The 22,749-nt window shown below is 51.9% G+C and overlaps 2 protein-coding genes across 11 annotated transcripts in view; one reads left to right on the top strand and one right to left on the bottom strand.

The window, feature by feature from the left end:
* ELF4 (E74 like ETS transcription factor 4) overlaps positions 1-7,152 on the top strand; it is a 39,565-nt gene extending 32,413 nt beyond the window's left edge. For all 5 annotated transcript variants that reach the window (XM_042241901.2, XM_015105059.4, XM_042241900.2 and 2 more), the window contains 4 exons: positions 146-229; positions 324-516; positions 1,183-1,560; positions 2,387-7,152. In XM_042241901.2, coding sequence (XP_042097835.1) covers positions 146-229; positions 324-516; positions 1,183-1,560; positions 2,387-3,191 — 1,460 coding nt within the window. In that variant the 3' untranslated portion in view covers positions 3,192-7,152. The remainder of the gene's footprint in view (positions 1-145; positions 230-323; positions 517-1,182; positions 1,561-2,386) is intronic.
* A 3,705-nt stretch (positions 7,153-10,857) lies between these two features.
* BCORL1 (BCL6 corepressor like 1) overlaps positions 10,858-22,749 on the bottom strand; it is a 60,863-nt gene continuing 48,971 nt past the window's right edge. For all 6 annotated transcript variants that reach the window (XM_027963619.3, XM_027963623.3, XM_027963620.2 and 3 more), the window contains 3 exons: positions 17,627-17,704; positions 16,465-16,618; positions 10,858-13,144 (listed from right to left, as the gene is read on the bottom strand). In XM_027963619.3, coding sequence (XP_027819420.1) covers positions 12,862-13,144; positions 16,465-16,618; positions 17,627-17,704 — 515 coding nt within the window. In that variant the 3' untranslated portion in view covers positions 10,858-12,861. The remainder of the gene's footprint in view (positions 13,145-16,464; positions 16,619-17,626; positions 17,705-22,749) is intronic.

The following is a 22,749-nucleotide window of genomic DNA, read 5'->3' as shown; positions in this document are numbered from 1 at the left end:
GAGTGTGACCCCAGGCCTCCAGCCCCGAGGCAACCTGCCTCTTCCTTTTCGCCGGGTGCCCCTCAGTTGGTAAGCACCTGGGCCCTCTGTCTCGGGAGCCCAGCCCTGTAGCCTCAGCCCACTCCCACCTTCCCCCCACCCTCAGTTCGGAAGACCAAGGGCAACCGCAGTACCTCACCTGTCACTGACCTCAGCATCCCCATTCGGAAGAAATCGAAGGATGGCAAAGGTACAGTGGGGAGGCGGGTGAGGTGGGAAGGGAGACGGCGGGGGGTGGGGGGAGTGGGGTCTGGGCACCCCATCACCACCCTGCTGCTCTGTAGGCAGCACCATCTACCTGTGGGAATTCCTCCTTGCACTTCTGCAAGACCGGAACACCTGCCCCAAGTACATCAAGTGGACCCAGCGAGAGAAAGGCATCTTCAAGCTGGTGGATTCTAAAGCAGTGTCCAAGCTGTGGGGGAAGCAGAAGAACAAGCCTGACATGAACTATGAGACGATGGGCCGGGCACTCAGGTAGGAGCCCCTGCCCAGAGGGCTCCCCAAGCTTCTACCTCTGTCCCAGGAGCCCCTTGCTAAGGGGCCTCCAACTTTCCCTGAAAAGATCATCAGGCTCCGTGTGGGTGATGAGTAAGTACCTTGGTCCTCCTGCGTGGGTCATCTAGACACTCTTCTAAGGAGCGAATTCCTGGGCCCATTCCCGCAAGTCTCCTGTGACTCTCCCATTTGCTTGCCCCCCAGCCCATTTCCCAGGTCCTATCTGGGGGGGACAGTCCCCTTCTTCTTGTGTTTCTGTCCTAGCCTTTTCTCTTTTTAGAGTGGAAAGAGAATTTCAGGGCCATCCCCAAGAAGGGCTTCCTTCACATTCTGCAAGCCAGGGACTGAGGAAGATGGGTCTGACTTACCCACAGTCGGTCTCTCAGGCTGGGGGATGGCTGAACCCCCATCCTCCACCCCCTCCCATCCTTCACTCACCCCATCCTCTGTCCCAAAGCAGCATGAGGGTCAGCATTGGAAATCCCCTTTCATGGACCCTTTGAGTCATCAGAGGGAGATCTCAGAAACTTCATAAAAGCCTTCTAAGTCCAAAGTGCCCCTTCCCTTGCCCAGGGCGCCCATCTGCATCCCCCCCACCGGCCCTGGAGGGCACTATGTTCCTGACACTCTCTGCTCTCTGCCCAGATATTACTACCAACGAGGCATCCTGGCCAAAGTGGAAGGGCAGAGGCTGGTGTACCAGTTTAAGGAAATGCCCAAGGACCTGGTGGTGATCGAAGACGAGGATGAGAGAAGCGAGGTCACAGCCACATCCCCTCAGGCCTCTGCTCCCTCCACCTCCTCTGGTGGCAGCTCCCGGAGAGCCAGTTCCCGGGTCTCGTCTAGAGCTGTCCCGCAGGGCAAGGGCGACACTTCTTGGGAAAAGCCGAAGGTGCAGCACGTTGGTCTCCAGCCATCTGCGAGTCTGGAACTGGGATTGTCCGTAGACGAAGAGATCCCCACTACCTCCGCCATGCTTGTCTCCCCACCAGAGAGCCAGGCCAAAGTCACCAAAGCTGTGAGGTAAGGGCACCCAGGTCATTCCGAGTCTTCCCCTAGGGATGGGGACATTTTCAGCTTCTTGCAAAGCTCTGCTCTGTCTCTTACTCCCGGGACCCTCACAGCATCCCTGGGAATCCAGTGGGACACTCGTGGCTTAAAAGAGGGAAAAGTGACTTGACTGAGGTCACACACCAAAATAACAAATGGCCAAGCCAGCCATTGACCTGGGGCGTCTTCTGTTGCCAGCTGGGGCTACTCCTATTACCCTAGGGCGCTCCCCAAGAACCTCCACTCCTGGGCCCATCCCCACAAGTCTCCTCTACTCCAGAAAAGAGGCAGCAGAGAAGGTGCCCTTCTGCCTTCCTCAGGCCCTCCCAAGCCCACCAGGAAAGCTCTTGTTACTACTCGTCCACGCTAAGGCTCCTCTAGTTTTCCCTGAAAAGTCTGGCCTTTGTCTGGGTTATACGTGTGTACCTATTACTATGCTGATGTGGGCCATGGGGATGCTCTTCTGAAGAGGTGTCAGTACACTACAGCGGTGATAAACACAATCTCTGGAGGCAGAAAGCCTGGGTGTGTCCCTGTTGCTGGCTGTGTGGTCTAGGGCAAGCTACATAACCTCTCTGTGCCTGTTTCCTCATGCAGGAAAATCAGATTGTTAACCTTATTCAACTCATGGGCTGATCAGAAGATGGAGTGAAATCCCACATGCGAACCATTTAGAATGATCCCTGCCCCAAGCTAAGGCCCCAACAAACAGTGGCTGAAACACCTTCCGCTCCATTCCCTCAGTGCCCTCCTTCCACGCCTCCTCCCTGAACCAAATGTGCTTTCTGCTTCTCCTCAGTACTTCCTCCGTGCCCAGCAACATCCACCTAGGAGTGGCCCCCGTCAGGTCGGGCTCGGCCTTGACCCTGCAGACCATCCCGCTGACCACAGTGCTGACCAGCGGGCCTCCTGCCAGTACTACTGCTTCAGCCCAGCTCGTTCTCCAGAGTGTTCCGCCTGCTCCCACCTTCAAGGACACCTTCACTCTGCAGACCTCCTTCCCCCTGAACACCAGTTTCCAAGAGAACCAGGTGGCAGCACCGGGGGCTCCGCTGATTCTCAGTGGCCTCCCCCAGCTTCTGGCCGGGGCCAACCGTCCGACCCATCCGGCACCACCCTCAGTCATGGGAGCTGGCCCAGCGGGGCCCAGCTCTCAGGCCCCTGGGACTGTCATTGCAGCCTTCATCAGAACTTCCGGTGCCACCGCAGCCCCTGGGGTCAAGGAAGGGCCACTGAGGTCCTCGTCCTATGTGCAGGGCATGATGACTGGGGCCCCCATGGAGGGCCTGCTGGTTTCTGAAGAGACCCTGAGGGAACTCCTGAGGGAGCAAGCTCACCTTCAGCCACTTCCAAGCCAGGTAGTTTCAAGGGCTTCCCACAACCCAAGCCTTCTGGGAAACCAGACTTTCTCTCCTCCCAGCCGCCCCACTGTTGGGCTGACCCCAGTGGCTGAACTTGAGCTCTCCTCAAGCTCAGGGTCCCTGTTTACGGCTGAGCCTAATATAAGCACACCTGGGAGCCTGCTGACTAGATCCCCAACCCCAGCCTCCATCTCCCCATTCAACCCCACTTCCCTCATTAAGATGGAGCCTCATGACATGTAAATGGAGGGGGTCGGGGAAATGTGATTGCCAGGCAAGGTTGAGCAGCATTTATACACGGACTTCCTCTAAGAGAGACTGACCGAAGCAGCACACCAGCCCTTACATTTCAGCAGGGTGTCAATACACCAGACCCCATGCCCCACCCCTGCCTGGTGTCACCATGGCCAAGACAGGCCCAGTTGGAGCATCCCTGGTGTCAGACCATGGCTTTCAAGAGTACTAGGGGATATGCTCTTGTTGGGGTAATGGGCTGACTTGCTGATGGAGGCAAACCTTCTGAGATGTTTGTAACCAGGGCTGGGGTAGGGGCTTCATGAGAAGAGTCTTTTCACCTGGCTGTATTCCACCATCTTCGTTCCTTCTGCAGAGTATTTACTATCCCATATGTGAATAGCTCTGTATGTATTTGTGTGTACTTGTGCGTCTGTATCTCTGTTTCTTTGGTGAGGACGGGGGTGTAGCTGTGAGGTCTTCAAGGGTGTGTGTCTCTTTGGGGGTCAGCCACAGAGATGGGGAATTTTCTGTTTTGAAGGAAAGCATTCTCCCATTTCCCTTTGTACAAGCCAAGATTCGGTTGTTCTGAGACTATGGGGTACAGGTTGGAGCCCCGAAATCCGGAGAGATGTCACAGAGCTGGGGCAGGTCTGGGGAGGACAGCTTTGATGGGTGTGTTTGTTGGGGAAGACGGAATTGCAGGGGACAAAGAGAAAGCCATCTGGGATAAAACCCTGAAGAGAGGGAAGGAATTCAGCCCTGTGGAGCAGCCCCGCAGGCTAGACTGAGGTCTTCTTGGGCTCAGCCTCATTGCCCACCAGTCATTTGCTAGCAGGCCAGATCCTTAATCTCCCCAGAGTGCTTTGCACCCCTCCAGGGTCAGACTCAGCCACAAGGCCCCCAGGGCAAGGGGACTAAATAATGGATGTTTGCACCCAGGGCTTTGGCTGTAATTCTAGCCTTCACGGCCACCTTGCTCTGCATCCCAAATCCTGGCTTCCCTCTTAATTTCGCCCCTGCCATTTCACTGCTGGCAGGTGGTGCAGGGGACATCGGGTAACCACATGCTCGGGGTCTGCCTCCGTCCCTGCTCGTGCCTCCTTGCTGGTCAGCCTGCTTTCTATTCCCCTCACAGGTCTGCCCACCCACCCACTCCCTCTATGGCTGCAGTCGACCTCCTCCAGTGGGCTGAGGTCCTGGATGGCCAGCCTTCTCACTTCACCCTGACTCCTCCCCCACGAAGATGGAGTGTGAACCTGTGACCTCCTGTCCTTTCTATCCCTCCACATACCTTCCTTCCACCTTTCCTCTTTCTGAGAAGGGGGTCAGCCAGTTATCTCTTAAAGTCCACCCCTCAGCTGGGGGCCTTGATCCCCTCCCCTCTCTCTTCTATGACTTTGCCTTTGTCTCTCCTGCCAGGTTTGGGAGCAAGGCTGAGAGCTCTACTATGTCAGCCTTGGAAACAGTGATAGGATCTAGTGAATGTGGTTACTGTGAATTGGTGCCTCAGGACCTTTGCTGTGTCCTTGACACGAAACCAGCCACTTGACCTCACTACCTCCCCTGGTTGCCCTTCTCTCTCTCCTTCTGGTCACTGCCAAGCCCATTATCATGCTCTGTCACCTCTTAATCTCCCCCTTCTCCACCCTGGGAGGGAACCTTGTATGGTTGTGTGGGTGTATTTCTTCCATGTCTCCAGCACTTGGCATTAATGTCCCTTTTTCTAATAAAATCAGCTTATGATGACAGTTTCCTGGTGGTGGAGAGCAAAACATCTTGAGAAAGGGTCACCTTTGAAAACAACTTTACGGAAAGGTGCCACATGGGTTAGGAGTGGCCCTGCCCCCTCACCCAAACCCCATAGAGCTCTTCGTCTGAAGTCACTGGTACCCTGGAGGTGATGTCAAATTTCTTCTTCATAGTTCTTGGCCCCTTGTGAGCCCTCGCAGCACATGACACTACTTCCCTTTCCTCCGTACCCTCTGTGCCCTTGCTAGCTCCGCATCTACATTCACTGTGGGCACCCCACGAGCCTCAGCCATCCTGGCTCCAGTGAGGCTCTTCGGGTTGGGTATGGAATCTAGGGGCCCAGCCCCTACTCTTCTCGGCTTTTGGCTCACATTTCTCCTGGATAGTTCTACCTAGATGCTTGTCAGGCCCTCAAAGATTGTCCCTCTATCAAAAATGGATTTTTGGAAGTCTTCCAACACACAAAACCATTCCAGACAAAAAGACCGTCATGACTTGCCTATTTCTGTTATTGTCCTGACCTTCTAAGCTTGACATTTCAGAGCCATCTGCTGGCCGCGTTCACTTGACCCTGCCCCGTCCTCATTGCCTCAAGTCTGGTGTGATTTGCCACGTCTCTCCAATCCAGCATTCTTCCACACTTGCAGAGAGCCTCCAGCCTTGTGCAGCCTCCCCCAGAGCTTATCCCCTTCCCTGGACATATCAGCAGCCCCCCAGTGTGATCTGAGTCACCCCCTCCAACCTGCCAAGGCACCAGCTCTATTCTTCCTCTGCCAAAAAGTCTCTTGGGGCTCCTCACTGCCTACAAATGGGGGTGATACTCAAAATCCTTAACCTCCAATCTGTTCTTAGCGGCTGGGCATTAACCCTTTATTATCTGACTCACAAGGCAATCCAGGGGTCCTGGAGGAGGGATGGGGGAGCACTTCATGGCTCAGGGCAGCTGTTCCAGGAGTATTTTGCACTTCCCCATCACGTCCTAGCCTTCTTCCCCATTCACCTCCCACTGCTCCCCTGGCCCCTTGTATTGCTCCAGTCAAACGGATGGAGTCGCCAACCTTTGCACGTGCTTCTGTCAGAGTTGCCTATCTCTGTACTTTTTTCTTCCTTCTACTCAACCACAATGCTCTTCCCACCCCGCTGCTGCTGCTGCTGTTAAGTCACTTCAGTCATGTCCAGTTACGCCTATGCGACCCCACGGACTGCAGCCTACCAGGCTCCTCCATCCACGGGATTTTCCAGGCAAGAGTACTGGAGTGGGGTGCCATTGCCTTCTCCGTCCCATCCCGCTAGTACTCATCAAATTATACCCATCCTTCAAGGCTCAGTTCATGGATGCTGCCTCCCCAGACCAGCCTACCCTTAAGTGAGTTCATCTGAGATGTGTTGCAAGTGCCATTCTTTGGTAACTGACTGTGAGCAGCCTGTGACATCGCCTCTATAATAATCACAAACTGTTACTTAAATCTTCAATGGCCTGGACTTATGTAGCCTCCCCAGTTAGTGTGTTACCTTCTGAGGGGAGTGGGACTGTGTCGCCCGTAGCAGGGCATACTACGAAGCATCTAGCAAGCATCAATGGACGGTTACTGATTGAGCTGGTGAGAGAGGGGGACCAAAGTGAGGTAGGTGACCTCTGACCTCCCCTCTGCACAGACACTCACCCCGGGTGCTCCACTGCCCAGGGCCGGCCCTCCCTGGCTCAGTGTCCTCATGGTACCCCCACCCCACCCCTGGCCTTAGCACCCAAGAGTTGTTACTACTTTGAACATCCCCTGCCTCTCAAGAAACTTCCCTGTCCAGTTTCTTTCCTACTCAAAGTGTTAAATTAGCTAAGCTGATAAACTAACCTGTGCTGATGTAGTTATGGGAGAGGGCTAGAGGAGAGCCTCAGGAGATAGGTTCATTTCAACCAGGGTCATGTAGCAACAGCACCCCTGCCTTTGCAATAGTTTGATGGAGTCAAGAGACTGGCTCCTTACCCCCAACAGCTGATGCATTACTCCCTCCTCTGAGCTCCCACAGCACTTTGTATATACCTCTTATTGTAGCACTTAGCACATGGTAGCGCCTTAGCTATGTGTTTATGTATGTTTCCCCTCCGATAGACTGTGAGCTCCTCAAGGACAGGGACTGTGTGTTAGTCACTGATGTATCCCCAGCGCCTAGCACAGTGCCTGGCACACAGTAGGTGCTCAATAAACATTTATTAAAAGAATGAATGAGTCCTGTTTCTAATCATGGAGATTTCAGTGCTATACTAAGGCAGGCCAGAGAGGCCAGGAAAGGACTCCCACACTTGGGGCCTACCACGGCTTTCGACCGCTCATAGAGCATGGCAAGCAGCAGCCTCCCTTGCCCGTGTCTGCGGCCACCCCAGGACAATAGGGTCCACGAGGAGCCCAGGGCTGCTTCCAGCAGTGCCTTGCTGTCACTAGGCGCCCGGGGTGACTCTGAACTCCTGCCCTTCGCTGCTGCCCCCTTCCTGGGACAGACTCATCGCTATTTCCTCATACCTGGGTGGAAATGTCAGGCCCGGTGGGAGGGACGGAACAAGAAGTGATCCTCACGATCGTCGTTCCTCTGACCCCATCATGTATTTTTAAAGAGGCGGTTGCCTCTGGCTCCAAAGCCACTGGATCCGAGGTGAGTGAACTCATTCCCCAGCCGCTCCCAGGCCAGGCAGGCCAACGCGGTCGCTCCTTGAGAGCCTCGGCTTCGGCACGCCAGGCGTGCGGCTGGCGTCCAGCAGGTGGCGCTATGGAGCCGGCGCAGGCGGGCGTGTGCCAGCGGAGCCCGGGAAGGGAGAGGCGGTCAGGGCGGGGCCTGCCGCTCCCGGCGGAGGCGGCCACAGCCGGCATCTTCCTGTCCCTCTGTCCTGACTCTGCGCCCCAAACTGTCCCTGGGCGGCTCTGGTTCCCAAGCAGGCCTTCCATTGCTCGGGAGCTTGGAACTTTACCCCCAGCCCCCGCCCCCTCCACTTTCCAGGGGGGATTTAACAGTCGAATAGCCTCTCCCCATTGGCCGGTCGCGCCCTGGCCCCGCCCCCGTCGCCCCCCACCCGTATCCTCCGGGACTAGCAGGTGAGCACGCGGCGGGCCGGGCCTCGGTTGCCGGCTTCCACTCTCTCCCGGGCGGCGGGAGTGAGCCCGAGCCGCAGCCGCCTGCCGCAGGGCTCCCGGCCTGGCTCACCTCCCACCGCAGACTGCCTTTAGCTACAGTTGCACGCAGCACCGCTTTCAACCTTGAAATCGGAGAGCAACTGAGGCGCCCGCGACAGCCTTCTGCCCGCGGAGGGCCCCAACCGCCCGCGGCGAGACCCCGAGCTACGGGGGTGCCGGCGCGCGGCCGAGGAGGCATCCGAGTCCGGTTGCCCAACGCTGCGGCTTTGCCAGTCCGCCTCGCCGGGGAAACCGGTGGTCTAGGGGAACACGTGGAGTCCGCCCCGCTCCGTGGCGGAGTCCAGAAGGCCCGAGCACTTGGCGCCTCCCGCTGGCTGCTAAGCAGACTGCCCTTGGGGCGGACTCCATCCTCCCTAAACACACACACGCACTTGTCTTAGCAGGGAACGTGAACGTGAAGTCGCTCAGTCGTGTCCGACTCTTTGTGACCCTATGGACTGTAGCCTACCAGGCTCCTCAGCCCATGGGGTTTTCCAGGCAAGAATACTGGAGTGGGTTGCCATTTCCTTCTCCAGATCTTCCCGACCCAGGGATTGAACCTGGGTCTCCCGCATTGTAGGCAGACGCTTTACCGTCTGAGCCACCAGAGCAGGGATGGGACACAATAAAATGCCCAGCAGTCTTCCCCGTCGTGGGTTAAAGTAAGCAAGGGGCAGGAGTTTGCCGCCCAATTCGCCGCCCTCCCCCAACCCAAATAGGGCTGCTGTGAAAACGGATCATCCTTTCTCGGAGTATGGAGACTCCGAGAGTCTCCCTCTTAACCCAGCACCTCAAAGAGGAGCACTCTGGTAAGACCATCAACTGTAGGCTCATGACCTTGGCAGTCGGAGGAACTAACTTCAGCTAAACAGCTATGGTTACTCAGTATGTTTTTCTTCCATTGGCGGTAAATTGGGCCCCATTTGGCAGATAGAATAATGAAGGCTCGAAATACTGGGTTCTCTCTCACCCGCTATCAGCCTAGGTGGGAAGTGGCAGGCTGGCTCTTTCCCTGAGACCACACTGAAAAGGATTAGATCGTTTAATAAGAGGCGATCGTCCTCTCCCCAGTCCAAACCAGGGAATGCACACTCACCTCTTGCTTTATGGGATTCACAGCCCATTCCTCCATTTTTGGTCTTCCCACTCTGGCAGAAGAGCAGTGAGAGGGCTCCAGAAAAAGTGTGGAAAAGGGAGCCCAAAAGCAAGGAAATAAGAAACTGCTGTTTGGTGTGGCTTTCAACTCTCTTCCTTTCTCCAGATAAATAAAGGGGTGTGTGCATGCCCACACACTCAAATGGCCAGGGCTGTCCAGGAGTCGCAAAGGACCATCACCTATTCCTTTGCCCACTGCGTCTCCATCCTGCCCTAAATGGAAATCTTTATACCCCCTAAGGCTCTCCCTTCATCTTTTGTTCTGAATCAGGCAATCACCTTTTTTCCCTCCCTCTGCCTGTCCTACCTCCAACATATTTTACCAATGTATTAAAAGAAAAAGGAAAAACCTCTGTCACTCCCTGGCTTAGAGTTTCCCTGGTTCCCCATCACCTCAGGCAAGAGTCAAAGCCACACTCCTTGGCATGGCTGGCAGGGCTCCTCCACTCTCCTTCCCTACCTGTACCTTCCAGCTGCAGTGACACTGAAGTGGGTTGTAGCTTTCTGCACTTACTACCCTTCTTCTTTGTCTCCAAGCCTGTGTTCAGATGTCCCCTTAGTTCAAGGGTTCCTCCCTGCCACCCCAATTCCCATTTTCCTACTTGTCAACTAGGCATCACTTCCGGCTACCCCTGTGCCCTTGCCCATCCAGCTGAGCTCCCAAAGCATCCTGGGCTTAGCTGGATCCTCACATTCACCACATGGCCTCAGGTGTTGTTGGGAAGCCTTGAGGCCTCAGGATCAGGAGGTGGGGAATGAAAGCCAATTGGGAGGATTAATGCTGCTCCTCCATCTAAGCAACTCAAGGGTCACTCCTGGGGCAGGATGGCTGGATTCCTGTTGGCCAGACAGAGAGACCCCCTGGCTAGTACATGACACGGCTCTCCAGACACGGCAGCCACAGTGAGAGATCCCAAGAGCATAGCTTACAAGGGCCTCATCCCAGACCTACAGACATCCCTTCCCTTCAAACAGTAACAGGCTCATTCTGGAGCCAGCAGTCACCATGTCACAATCATACTTTCTACTGCTGGTTTTCAGAAGTGAGAAAAGTTGTAAAGTCTAGGATGGGCATCTTGCCTCCAAAGCAGGTGGGTCTTAGGAAAGCAGACCCATGGAAGGTCTGCACTATGTAGGGGGGCAGAGGGGACACCGGCAAGACAGTGAGGGCAGTGAGTGACAAGACCATGAAGTCTGCGGCTCACACAGGGCAGGAAGCAGTGCTAGCAGGCAGGTGATTTCCTTGAGTTAAAGAGGCTCATCCCTCACAGCCACCTCAGAGGGCCTCTCCCTCTGACCATACTCCTCTGGGGATCGAGGAATGTGTGCTCACGTGCGGGGACACGCCCACGCAGCCTACCAAACGGATGCAGGTACTCAATTCTCCCCAGGATTTGTCCCTGCCTTTCCCTTTCTTTCCAGATCTTGCCAAAGTGACCCAAATCCTCACTGGTCACTCTACCTGTTCCCAATTGCTGTGCCAATAGGGACCCCAAACTGCAAAGCAGGGTGAGGGCTTTCCCCACAGACTTCATAGGGATACCCATCAGTTTTTAACTACAGAAAAGCCAATACGGGGAGCAGAGAAAAGAGACAGGAGACAGAAGCCCTGACACAGGTTTTTCAGTATGCAAGTGTTTTTGACTCCACAGCCAGTTGCTTAAATGAAACATAAAGGGCAGCCAAAATACACACCCAAATGCAAAAAAGTAAAGGCAAACATAAAATAAACCACACAATACCATGAACCCCAACAAAACCAGAAAATTAAACCCAAAAAAACCCCTCAACTTTATATATATATATATATATATATATTTTTTTTTTTTTAAAAAGGGAGAACAACTGTTCAAAACCAACTGGGCAGTATGGTGGAGGTGGGTAGCAGTCCTACAGAAGGGGGCCTAGAACTTCCCCCTGGGAACAAAGAACAAACACAATACAAAGAAAATAACCAACAATCCTCCTGCGAGGGTCAGGAGTCTCCAGAGAACAGATTGTCCCATCCTCAAACTGGCTTTTTTTTTTTTTTTTGCCTTTTTTTTGTCTTTTTTTTTTTTCCATTTTCTTCTTTTGTTGTTGTTGTTTTAGCACCTGTACAATAAAACTGTACCATCTCCAACCAGAGCCGGCCGTAGGGAGGCCCTCCTGCTTTTGGATGGTACATACTCTCTACAAGGATTGTTCGGAAAAATAGCAATTGGTAGAAAAATAAGAACAAGAGTGGGAAAGACAATGCCACAGAGGGGGCTGGGGCAAGGAAACAGCCCAAACCCCTCCTTCTCTCTCTCCACCAACAAACCCAGCGCTGAGAGGGAGACCTGGTAGGGCCGGGCCCGCAGCCCCACCCCGTCCCCAAGCAGGAGTGGGGCCTGGCGGGAGACCAGTCTCCTGCCCTCACCTACAAAACAGCTGAGGCCTGGGTTCAACATCTGGCAGGAAATCCCAGAGCCCTCTGGGAATTCCAAAGGAGAACTGGGGCCGGGGGGGCAGAGGGAGAAGGAGCTGAGGACAGAGAGAAGAGAAAGGGATGCTTCAAAGGCAAGGAGGAGAGATGGGGACAAGCGCAAGAGGGAGCTGAGAGGCTCAGTATCCAGGGAGGGCAAGGCCCGGGTGGGGTAGGGTGGCCAGGGGTGCAGGGGAAGAAACTGTGGAACAAACCTATATTGTGCACTCTGAGGGCAGTGAGGACGGTGAGGAGGCAGCGACCTTCAAGACCCATTCTCAACTCTCCATTAGAGTAACCTATTAATAATCCCTTACTCCCACAATCCTCCCCTCCCCCAGTAAACAAGCATCTCCAAACAGCAGGGCTGCTGCAAAGGGCAGGGGGGGTGAACGGGGGTCGGGGGGTGGGATTGGGGGGGGTGAGCACCAAAGCCTCAGGATTCACCCCCAACCCCCCACACCTGGGCCAGCACCAACCACCTTCATTAGTTTTACAAGTCAATGGCCCCCACCCTTCCCTGCCTCCTCCCCAGTGGTGGAAAAAAACCTGGGAGTAACTTTTTCAGAGGGAGGAAACAGCTTCAGAGCTTGATCAAGAAAGACAAAGAAAGGAGGTGAAGAAAGTCCCTCAATACAACAAGTTGTCTCAAATCGTCACAGTGATACAGACTTATCAGAAACCAATGAAACAATACAAATTAAATACTAATAAAATAAATACTATGGAAGACAAAAGAACACAGGGGAACAGAGGGGGCGCTCAGAGATTTGGGCTTTTCTCATTTCTCTTCCGGACAGGCCGTGGCCACCCAGGGCCCTGGGTTTGGTCTTGGTCACACGCAAGGAGGCCAGTCCAAGGGACCCTGGCGCCACCTCCCACCACCCCTGGGACCTCTTGTCCTCAGACGTGGAGTTCAACTTTCCACCCCCATCACCAACCACAACAACAATGACGATGACAGGGAGATGAGAACTAACTGTAACCAAAAAAAAAAAAAAAAAAAAATCCAGTCACTAATGCTGGCATCGATAAGGCGGCTTCTTGTTGGTCCGTATTATTGCCTCTTTCTGCAGTCTGGTGCTCGGTGGGGGAAAAACATGGGAGGTGGGGGAGGGGTGAACTTGGGAGGAGAAAGAAGAAAAGGGAGGGGCTATTTTCCGGGTCAACTGTTCCAAGGCTGGAACTCTACCTCCGACCCTAGGAGCCGAAGCAGCTCCACCTCGTACCGCACCAGCTCCACAGTCTCAGAGGAGCCCGGGGCAGAGGTGCCATCCATGCCTCCAGGCCTCTCGGCGGGGGTCAGCAGCTGACTGGAGGCCACTTGCCGGTAGAACTCAGCCTTGGGCAAGGTGGCGATTTCAAAGTGCGGGAACCGAGCCTGAAAGATCCTCGAGGAAAGCTTCAGCCTCTTCAGGACGTCGGTAAAGAGAAACCAGTTGCAGGGCCTGGAAAAGGCAAGAATGAGAGTTAAGGGAGGGGGCAGAAAGGACAGGGTGGGGGGCGGGCACTGGGCGCTGGCCTGGCTACCGCTCCGCTAAGCCCCTGACTGCTTGGGTGTCGCAGAGCTGACAATTTTCTCCTGTCCCCTATGCTGGCAGGCCCCGGGCTTTTAGCTCAATGGCAAGCACTCAACCCGTGCCTGATCCCTTCCAAAAAATGGGAATAGGGGGTAAGTGGGCCTTCCAGAACCATAAACCCTGAGCAGGGGCCCCAGCCCTCACAGCCCAGGTGACCTGGGATTTACCCTCTGTGGGGACCAGTTCTGCCCCCCAGCAAGCCCTGCCAGCCTGTCTGCTTTCCCTCTGCTTGTCTCACCCCTGCTTCCCCTGCCTCCTTCTTCTCCAAGATCTTCCCCAGCAGAGGGGGAGCCGTGGAGAAAGGCCTAAACTGCGGGTAATCCAAAAGGCATTTCTCTTTGGCTCTGGAATGCATTAGACAAGTTTTTTCTCCAGCAGCAGCACCAACGTTTCTGCAGGGCTGCAGCTCACGTTACAGCTACAGCTAGTCTGACTTTGCTGAGCACACCCAACTGGGCGGCAGCCTGGGGACAGCTGGGAAGGGGGGCTGCGAGGCCGCCCAGGGCCAAACGCTAGCTTTGACTAAACCAGGAAGAAATGCTGTGTCCCCATGTTAGTGGCCCCTGTTTCCAAGGCTGTCTTTCCTCGCCATCCGCCATTCCACTGTCCCACTTCCAGCCTTTGCCACTTTTAGCCTGGACTATATTGCATCAGCCTTCTAACTGGTTTCCCTCTGCCAAGAGTCACTCTTCCACACCCCCCACCCACCCTCACTGGATCCTCAGTTACTCTTCGTTTTCTAAAAAGAAAATCAGACCTTTTCACTCGGTCACTAAACCACTTTTAACAGATCCCTAGTATCTCCAGCAAAAAACTCTTCAAACTCTTTAGCATGATTATTATGCAAGACCTTCCAAACAAACCTCACTCAACCCCTTTGGCCTTATCTCCACCCAAGCTCTCTCTCTTACTCACACACAGACACACACACACAGGCTGTATACCCCCACCCCACCAAGTACCAGCCATTTAATGCAGGACTAGCCCTGTTTTCTGAACTTGAATGTCTCAGTGCCTTTGCTCATGCCATACCCTCCATCCTTGTCTCCTCGGCAGCCCAGTGCAGACACCCTGTCACCCGTGAAGCCTTTCTCTGATGGAACTGGTTACTTGTCCCATCTTCCACAGTCTCCTGGCACTTGGTTTGTACCCCTATTATAATCCGGTAACAGAGCCCATTTCAGAAAGAATATAAAAGAAATGCAAACTGTGGTTCTCTCTGTGGTCCAGGAAGGGGAATTTGGGGGTGGACTGGAACTTATATTTTTCCCTTGACACCTTTATTAACAATAATAAATCTGCTTAGGAATGTGGTCTTTTATTAGAGTTCATGGTATGCTTGTCTGTGCCCTATACCAGACTGGAGAGTCTTTGAAGGCCAGAGCTATATTCCAGCACTCTGGGTTTGACCTGGTGCAACTGCTTAAGACATAATTCTGGATTGACTATTCTGTACACACCTAAAAATTATCCTCAGACCCACAGTCCTAATCTTAAAAGGCAGCATTTCTTCCAAATGACAGTGACCTCTATCATCTCACACAAGCAGGGAATGGGGTGTTCTGGGTTAAGAGAAAGGGGGTTCAGATGCCAGATCCTTGGACATCGCTTTCAAAGAATGGAGGAAAACCCCCTCAGAACACTGACAGTGGTGATCAGAATTCAGTCTTGCTTTGATGAGTCAGCAGGCACTTCTGAAGCCCACAGGGCCTCAGAGTCATCAGTATATAACACCCCCTGCTTTGAAGACCATTAATTCTTACACGGTGCCACATTTGCGTGGAAGGGCAGATTCAGAAGCAGTGCTCGAGAATGTAGCATCAAGAAAACCAGCTCTACTGGGACCAAGCTCTCAACCAAATACCCACCTGCCACCCAGTTTGCTTACTGATGCTCAGCCCCTGGTTGCCCCTGTTCTGTCTGCACCTAAAGCACACTACCCTGGTCCTTTTACCGCCTGCGGCACAAGATCCTATTTCAGAGAAGGAGGTGCTGAATATGTTGGAGGAATTAATTAACTGTGCAATACTATATCCCAGAGGCCCAGCCCCGCCCTCAGGGATCAGCTTATACCCAGAAGAATAAGGACCAAAAGCCCCTGAAACTTGAGCCCTACTAGTGTCATCATAGAGGCTATTTTTATTCTTATCAGGCCAGGGGGGAAGGGATGCAAAGAAACTGTGGTCTAGTGGTTAGAGTCACCAAGTGAGGGGCTCCCTCAAAGGGTTCCTATTTCATTGCCCACCGCCCCCCATTGTGTGCACTTCATGTGCTTTCACTTAAAAAAACACAGGGTCTGATATTTCAAAAATAGATATCAAAGAAAAAGCATACTTAAAAGTGTTTGCAAAGGTTTTGAAATATGTGAAGACACCAAGAAGAGGACACTTAATGATGGAGGCCAAGATCCCTGGAGGAGGGCATGGCAACCCACTCCAGTATTCTTGCCTGGAGAATTCCATGGACAGAGGAGCCTGGTGGGTTACAGTCCATAGGGTTCCACAGAGTCAGACACAACCGAAGCGACTTAGCACTAGCACAAGAACAAAAGGACAGTGTATTCTGTATCCTCCTAACCAGCACGGCCATGGCCCTGCAGGCTGCTGAGCTTTCTTCTGAATCATCAAATAAAGGTGACACTGGGTCCACTCTAATGCTAAGTACCACATATATTCCAGTCTCTGAAAATGGGTGATCCTCATTATAATATGTGTGGTAATCTGAGAGGACAGCAGCAATGCCATCACCTCACCACCATTAAGGCAATGAGCAACCAGCCTGTGGATTACTTAAGGACCCCAGTGGCCCCACAGCTATGGCAAGCATATGTCCTGGCTTTTCCAAGAATCTCAATTTCAAATATTCTGTCTGGCTGTCCCCAGAAACCACAAAAATGTTTCAGAGATTCTAATAGTTCACCAGCCCAAATATCTCCCAGATCATCTGTTATACCCAGAAACAGCACAAAAATTCTTCAGAGTGAATCTAGATTTTGGTCTTGGAAAACACACATAGTCAATGCACCTAGAGCTATTCTGAACGTATCTAATCTGGGCTGGAGAGTCAGGCTGGACTGGTCATATTTTCTCCTTCTAGCATTTGTTCTCCAGGTCCCAGCTTCCTGCAGGAGAACTCCATCCTTCCCAGGATCCTAGCACTCGGTCCCCATAGACCACTCAAACACTCACCCGCGGGACACTGACACTTGGAGGTTGTAGCAAGGGAGAAGAGGCTTATCTGAGAGCTCAAACATAAAATTATCCTCTTCCACATCATCTCCTTCTTGATCAGAGCTCCCAGGAGGATTATGGAGGAGGTCACAGGCAAACCCGTCTTTTTCCTCTGTAAAGACATCATATAGGGAATTAGTACTTAGCTACATGCATGATACCACAGAAAAGAAAAGCTCAACAAGATACAGATCCCTGGGTGGGGCCAAATGTCTCTGATCCTTGGGAGGGCATGTGAACGTTCTAGACCCGGGAGGTAGTGCTTAGTGGCCACAGATTCATTACACTCCTCCACTTTTCCCACTTGCTTGGGAAAAAAGCAAGGAGGTGTGAAGGATTTGCTGCCCAACTGCTGTAGACAGAAGCCTGAAACTACCATCAGCAGTCAGAGGCAAAGGAAAATACTTGCCCTTCAAACTGCAGCTTTGAAAGCTGCCCACCTGCCTGCATGGGTCCCCAGAAACCCAGTGGCAGGGACTAGGCCTCTGACCTTTCCTAGCTGCACGTTCGGGTGTGCCCTGTTCTCCTGCTCCAGCTTCCCCCAAACTTAGGAGTGGGCACCTTCCTCAATCTGGGTGAGCGCTGGATGACAGCCACGGGGAAAGGCTCACTACTCTTTTGACAGAGGAGGGCTCAGGCCAGAGCTAAGGACTTGGGAGCTGGCAGCTCTCTCAGAAACTCTGTGTGCATCCTGGGGAGAGGGTAGGGAGGGATGGTAGCTGCCAGATTGGGGGCTGGGTCCCTTTTGAGTGTGAGCAATACCAGAAGAGGCGACAGTGCACATGGGGGCTTCCAGCAGGGTTAAGACAAGCAATGGAGGAGAAAGGGAGCTTGGGAGAGAGAGAATTTACAAAGTACCCAGGGTGGGGAGTGGTAGAGGGCTAATGACGGATGGCTTTGTCCAAATCAATGGCATCTCTTGATTTTGGCCACCAAGTTCTGAGTCTGAGAGAAGCATGGGCTGGAGTTGGGGGTGAAAGGGTCTGTAAGCTACTAGCAGGTGAAGAAGGGCTACCTCCCTTGGGTCACTCCTGTCTTTGAGAAGAATCAGTGATACCCAAAGCAGATCCCATACATCTGAGACATAGACCAGGGTGGGAAGCATCCACTTAAAGCTTACCCAACACAGAACTGCTGTAGAAGTCCCAGGAAACGCCAGGATCACCCTCTGCCCGGCCCTGGAGATCTGAGAGGTGATCTGATGAAAGAAGAAACGGCAGTGAGAACAGGGGGTAGACTAAAAGAGGAATCTAGAAGCAAAGTATATTCATCTGGCATTAGGAGAATGGGTGATGGGAAGGAAGAACCACAAGAGGGCCAGGAGCGACCCCAGAGAGATCTGCTATCCATCAGAGGCTACAAACTGGTGCCAAGAGCCAAATCTAGCCCAGTGACCACCTGGGTTTTGGCCCAGTGTTTTAAACCTCCACAATTTAATTTAACTTCTAACATTTTAAAGTTGGGAGATTTCACTTAAAAATTCGGATTTCCAAGTTTCCTTGAAAAAAAATCAAGAGCTCTGGCAACATTGTATCTACATTACTGCATGTCATCAGCTGGCTGGAGGGAGAGGGGACATGTGTGTTCTCCAGTTCAGCAGGCCCCACCCAGCCTGCCTGCTCTCTAACATGATCAGTCTGAAGGCATTTAGGCCTGGGACCCCTTCTTCAAATGATGTAGGGCATTACTCTGCAAGCCGAATCCTAGATCCATCCCAAGATTTAAGTCCCCTGCTGGTCACAATGTTCATATATCCAATCGTGATCTTGCCAATTCAAAGGAAAATAAAGGAAGCATAATTCCTTCTGTCTCGTCCTTGAAAACATGGAATGGTGGGGGGGATGACCAAGTTTATCCTCATGAAAACCTATTGCTTCCACAGCAATACCCAAAGAATTAACAACAGGTATTGAAACAAAAACTTGTACATGAATGTTCCAGAGTAGCTCTATTCACAATCTCCAAAAAGTGGAAACAACTCAAATGTCATTCAACTGATGAAGTGAGAAACAAAATGAAGATTAACACAATGGGATAGTAATTAGCCATTAGGAGAAATGAAGTACTGAGACATGTTACCTACAACATGGATGAAACTAGGAAACAAGGAGACCAAGGGGTTAGGACTTAGCGCTTTTTCTTTTTGGGGGGTTCGTGGCTTACAGGATCTTAGCTCCCCAATCAGGGACTGAACCCAGACCCTGGCCTAAGTTGGGTTAAGCTCCAAGTTCTAACCACTGGACTGCTGAATTCCCTCTCCCTAAAAAACCATTTCAAACAACCTTTTGCTTACACAATCTGAGAACTGACATGAGGCTACCTCTTAGCCTCCCTGTTTCCTAGCTAAGCATCTAGATGAATTGTTTCACCTCTTGGCTCCATGTGGACAAAAAGCAGGTTTCCATGACAAATTCAACTGTATCATCTGTGGGCACATGGCCCAGTGGTTGCCAATGTGCCACACAGTACAGTTGGCAAGTTGATTTAGCTGTGTATGGTTGCCACCTGCCCTCAAGTGACACCTGAGCAATAGGACAGGAGAGAGTCCAAAGGGCACAGGTTGGGTGAGGTGTCCCCTGAAAAGCAAAGCCCAGGAGGAAGTTGGTAGCTACTCTTAAAGGAGCAGAGCTAAGTCCCTGGATAGAAGGCACCACCACATTCCAGGATACCTTCCCTTTGGGTCACACATTCTATCAGCAAAAGTGCCCATCAGCTGTTGTGAGCTACTGAAAGAAGTTTGTTTTTTGGCAACCCCCTAGGAGATGAGGAGTTTCTTCTGAGAGGAAAAGACAGTCAGAGAGAAGCTTCAAAGTAATCGCTGAGGAGCCAGAGTAGAAAATCTTTCATCACATATATGAGATCTTTTGAGTATTCCATGAAAAACTCTTGAGGTCCCAGATGCCAGCTTATCTCCTCTTCTGTACCCTGTGCCATTTGGGAGTTGGAAGTAATTTCTTCCAAAGGCATCTGTCAAGTAGGTGACTATATTTGGTGCCTCGCCCTGCAGTAGGTGTTCTGGAGACAAAGGACTGAGATTGTAAGTTCCCCAAAGTCAGGGACTACGTCTGTCCTGCTCATCACTGTCTCCCCAGTTCCAAAGCACAGGTGCCTGGCACAGTAAGAGCATAATAAACACCATGGGGGAAGTAAGAGCGGGGAGAAACTACTACAAGGCGAGACTAGAAAGTCAAGGGCTTGTTTAGCCTGCGGGCTGGCACATAAGCATTCAAGTGACTGCAGTCACCAGAGGACTCCAGCAGAGCAGCCCTCGCTCACCATACTCCCAGGGCTCCTCTCTCGGACCTGCCTTTGGAGGCCCCCAGAAACTCATCTAATTCTCCTCACATTTGCAGGTGAATGTGCCTTTTGAGATAGCCCGAAGTCAACTGGCACAGACAAAGATGCCAGAGTCAGAACTGGCCCACAAGTGGTGCACAAAAGGAGCCGTCGCAGTCTGCTTGACAGGGCAGCTTCGAGGCGCGTTTCCACATGTCTCCATGTACAGTCAGGATGAAGAGGGAGTCCTTTTCCTTGATTTTCCCTTGTCCTTCCTGTAACTCTGAGTTCTTTTCTCTTATCCTTGCCTTCAAACAGTACCCTCAGCCCAGCAATCCTGCTTCTAGGTATATACCCCAAAGAATTGAAAACTTGTATTCAAATATTTGTTCACATGTGCTCACAGCAGCACTAGGCACAGTTGCCAAAAGGTGGACACAACCCAAATGTCCCTCAACTGATGAACGGATAAAAGAAAATGTGATCTATCCAGAGAGGGGATAGTATTCATCATTAAAAAGATGCCACTATGTGGACAGACCTTGAAAATATGATGCTACATGGAGAAAGTGAGCCTCAAAAGGCCTCATATTGTGTGACTCACTTTTATACAAAATGTGCAGAATGGGCAAATCCAAAGAGACAAAGTAGACATGTAGTTGCCAGGGGCTGGGGTTGGGGGTGGAAAACAACTGCTCAATGGGTATGGGGTTTCATTTGCTAACTGCTAAGCCCCTTCAGTCATGTCCGACTCTGTGCGACCCCATAGACGGCAGCAAACCAGGCTCCCCCGTCCCTGGGATTCTCCAGGCAAGAACACTGGAGTGGGTTGCCATTTCCTTCTCCAATGCATGAATGTGAAAAGTGAAAGTGAAGTCACTCAGTCGTGTCCGACTCTTAGCAACCCCATGGGCTGCAGCCCACCAGGCTCCTCCGCCCATGGGATTTTCCAGGCAAGAGTACTGGAGTGGGGTGCCATCGCCTTCTCTGGGGGTTTCATTTCAGGGGGATGAAAATGTTTTGGAGCTAGACAGAGGTAGTAGTTGTCCAACATGGTGAACACACTAAATGCCACTGAACTGTTCACTTTTAAATGGTTAATTTTATCTTACATGAATTTTGCCTTGATTAAAAAAATATTTTTAAGTATTCAATGTGAGTGGTGGCCCTGGCAATAGAAGTTTCTGTATTTCCTAGGGTCCCATTGTACCCCTGCCCATCTCCTACAACCAAGTCACCAGCTGAGGGACATGAAAGGGGAGAAAACAAAAAACAAACACTTATCGACAGGGGGTCATATGGCCAAGGTCTCTGGCAGGAAAAACAAAAACCTGTGATTCAGTGACCTCAAGTGGTAAACTACTAACCCTTTCATTGGTGGAAGGAAAAGCAGTCCTGAGAGTTCCTCCAATGCCCCAACCCAAACTGCAACAACTCCCCCCAGCTCCCACATTCTTTCCGACAGAGGACGAAAAACCAGTCTGTTTTCCCTCGGTTAGGCTGCATATTATTCTTTTCTTCAAAGGGTCAAAGGGAAATCAGCCACATGCCTGCCTGTAATCTGGCCCAAGAAGGAGCTCTTCCAAAGGCCTCTTGGAAGGTTTGGATGGCTTGGTTCTCCAAGGACAAGGATGAGAGACAAAGGGTTCACTGTCTGACCTCTAGTACCCAGAACTGTACCTGAAACTTAACAGGTGCTCTATAGACACATGGGTGAATGAACACATGAAGAAGCTGCACTATACCCTTCAGGGTCTCAGGAGACGTGGGCCTCATGCTAAGCAAAGGCAATGGAGGAATATCCACATTGTCAACCCACACGAATCACCAGCATCTTCTGCTTTACGAAAGAATTCACTACAGGATGCCACTCCTCTGTGTATTTAAATGAGGATTTGATTCCTCGAGTTTTCCAGGAGAGGAAACTTGCACAAAACGAGGGATGCTCTACATGAGGCACAACCCTGATGCTGGCACCATTTCCGCCCTTGACACCCTACAGGGATTTGCCTTCATCTGCTGCCCCGTGGGATCCCCACTAGGGAAGGAAGAAGACAATGAATCTGTGGGGAATTTGGTCAGGCAAATGCTTGGGGATGAACAGCAAAGAGCTTTTTAACTACCTCAGCCAGACAGGCAAGGTAAAAAGAAATCCAGAAGTCCACACTGGTGTGTCGAGGTGTAGCAGTTAGGGAGGTAGGCCAGAGGAGGGAACCGCCTCCCCAACCTTCAACCTCATGGCGCTTCCAGCAGCCACTCTACCCAGTCATTTCCTGAGATTCGGGGCAGGGGAGAGGTAGGGAGCTGATACGAAACAAGAGAGACACTCCATTGGAGGAATTGAAAAAGCTCCTGGTGATGGTTACTCAACATTGTGAATGTAGGAAAAGCCACTGAATTGTTCACTTCAAAATGGTTCTGTTAGGTGAGTTTTCCTCAACCTTAAAAACCCTAAGTGTTAACCTCTTATCCCCTCAAAACAGCCTTTTAGCTCAAGTCCCTCCTCCCGGAGCCTACTGACTGCTGCCAGTGCCTGCTTCCCTGGCTGCCAAGGTCCTAACCAGCTTGAGCACTTTCCCTAATGGCCAGTCAGAGCTCTGCCTTTAACTGGCACTCAGTATTTGCATGGAAAAGAGGTGGCCCCCAGTTTTAACACTCCTTTCAGCTCCTGGCCCCCATTATGAAGTTATAGCTCCATGCCCATAAAGTTGAGAAACAATGTCAAGAATTGAATGAAGGTGTTCAGCCTGGAGAGGCGAGGAAATGCCAGAATTCAGGAAAGTCTTCTCTTGTGTCCACAGCACAGACTAGAACTCGAGTTAGTTTAAGGAGGCATCAAAGGCTTTCCAGTAGTTGGGATTAGCTAACAGACATGAGAAAAGAGAAAACTGTGTTTACTTCTCATTTTTTAACTACTTCAAATGGTTTCAACATTCAAACTCTTTGGGGATTTTGGAGAAGGAGTCC

This window comes from Ovis aries, chromosome X, assembly GCF_016772045.2.
Source record: "Ovis aries strain OAR_USU_Benz2616 breed Rambouillet chromosome X, ARS-UI_Ramb_v3.0, whole genome shotgun sequence".
NCBI lineage: Eukaryota > Metazoa > Chordata > Mammalia > Artiodactyla > Bovidae > Ovis > Ovis aries.
This window is presented reverse-complemented; position numbering and strand designations above follow the sequence as displayed.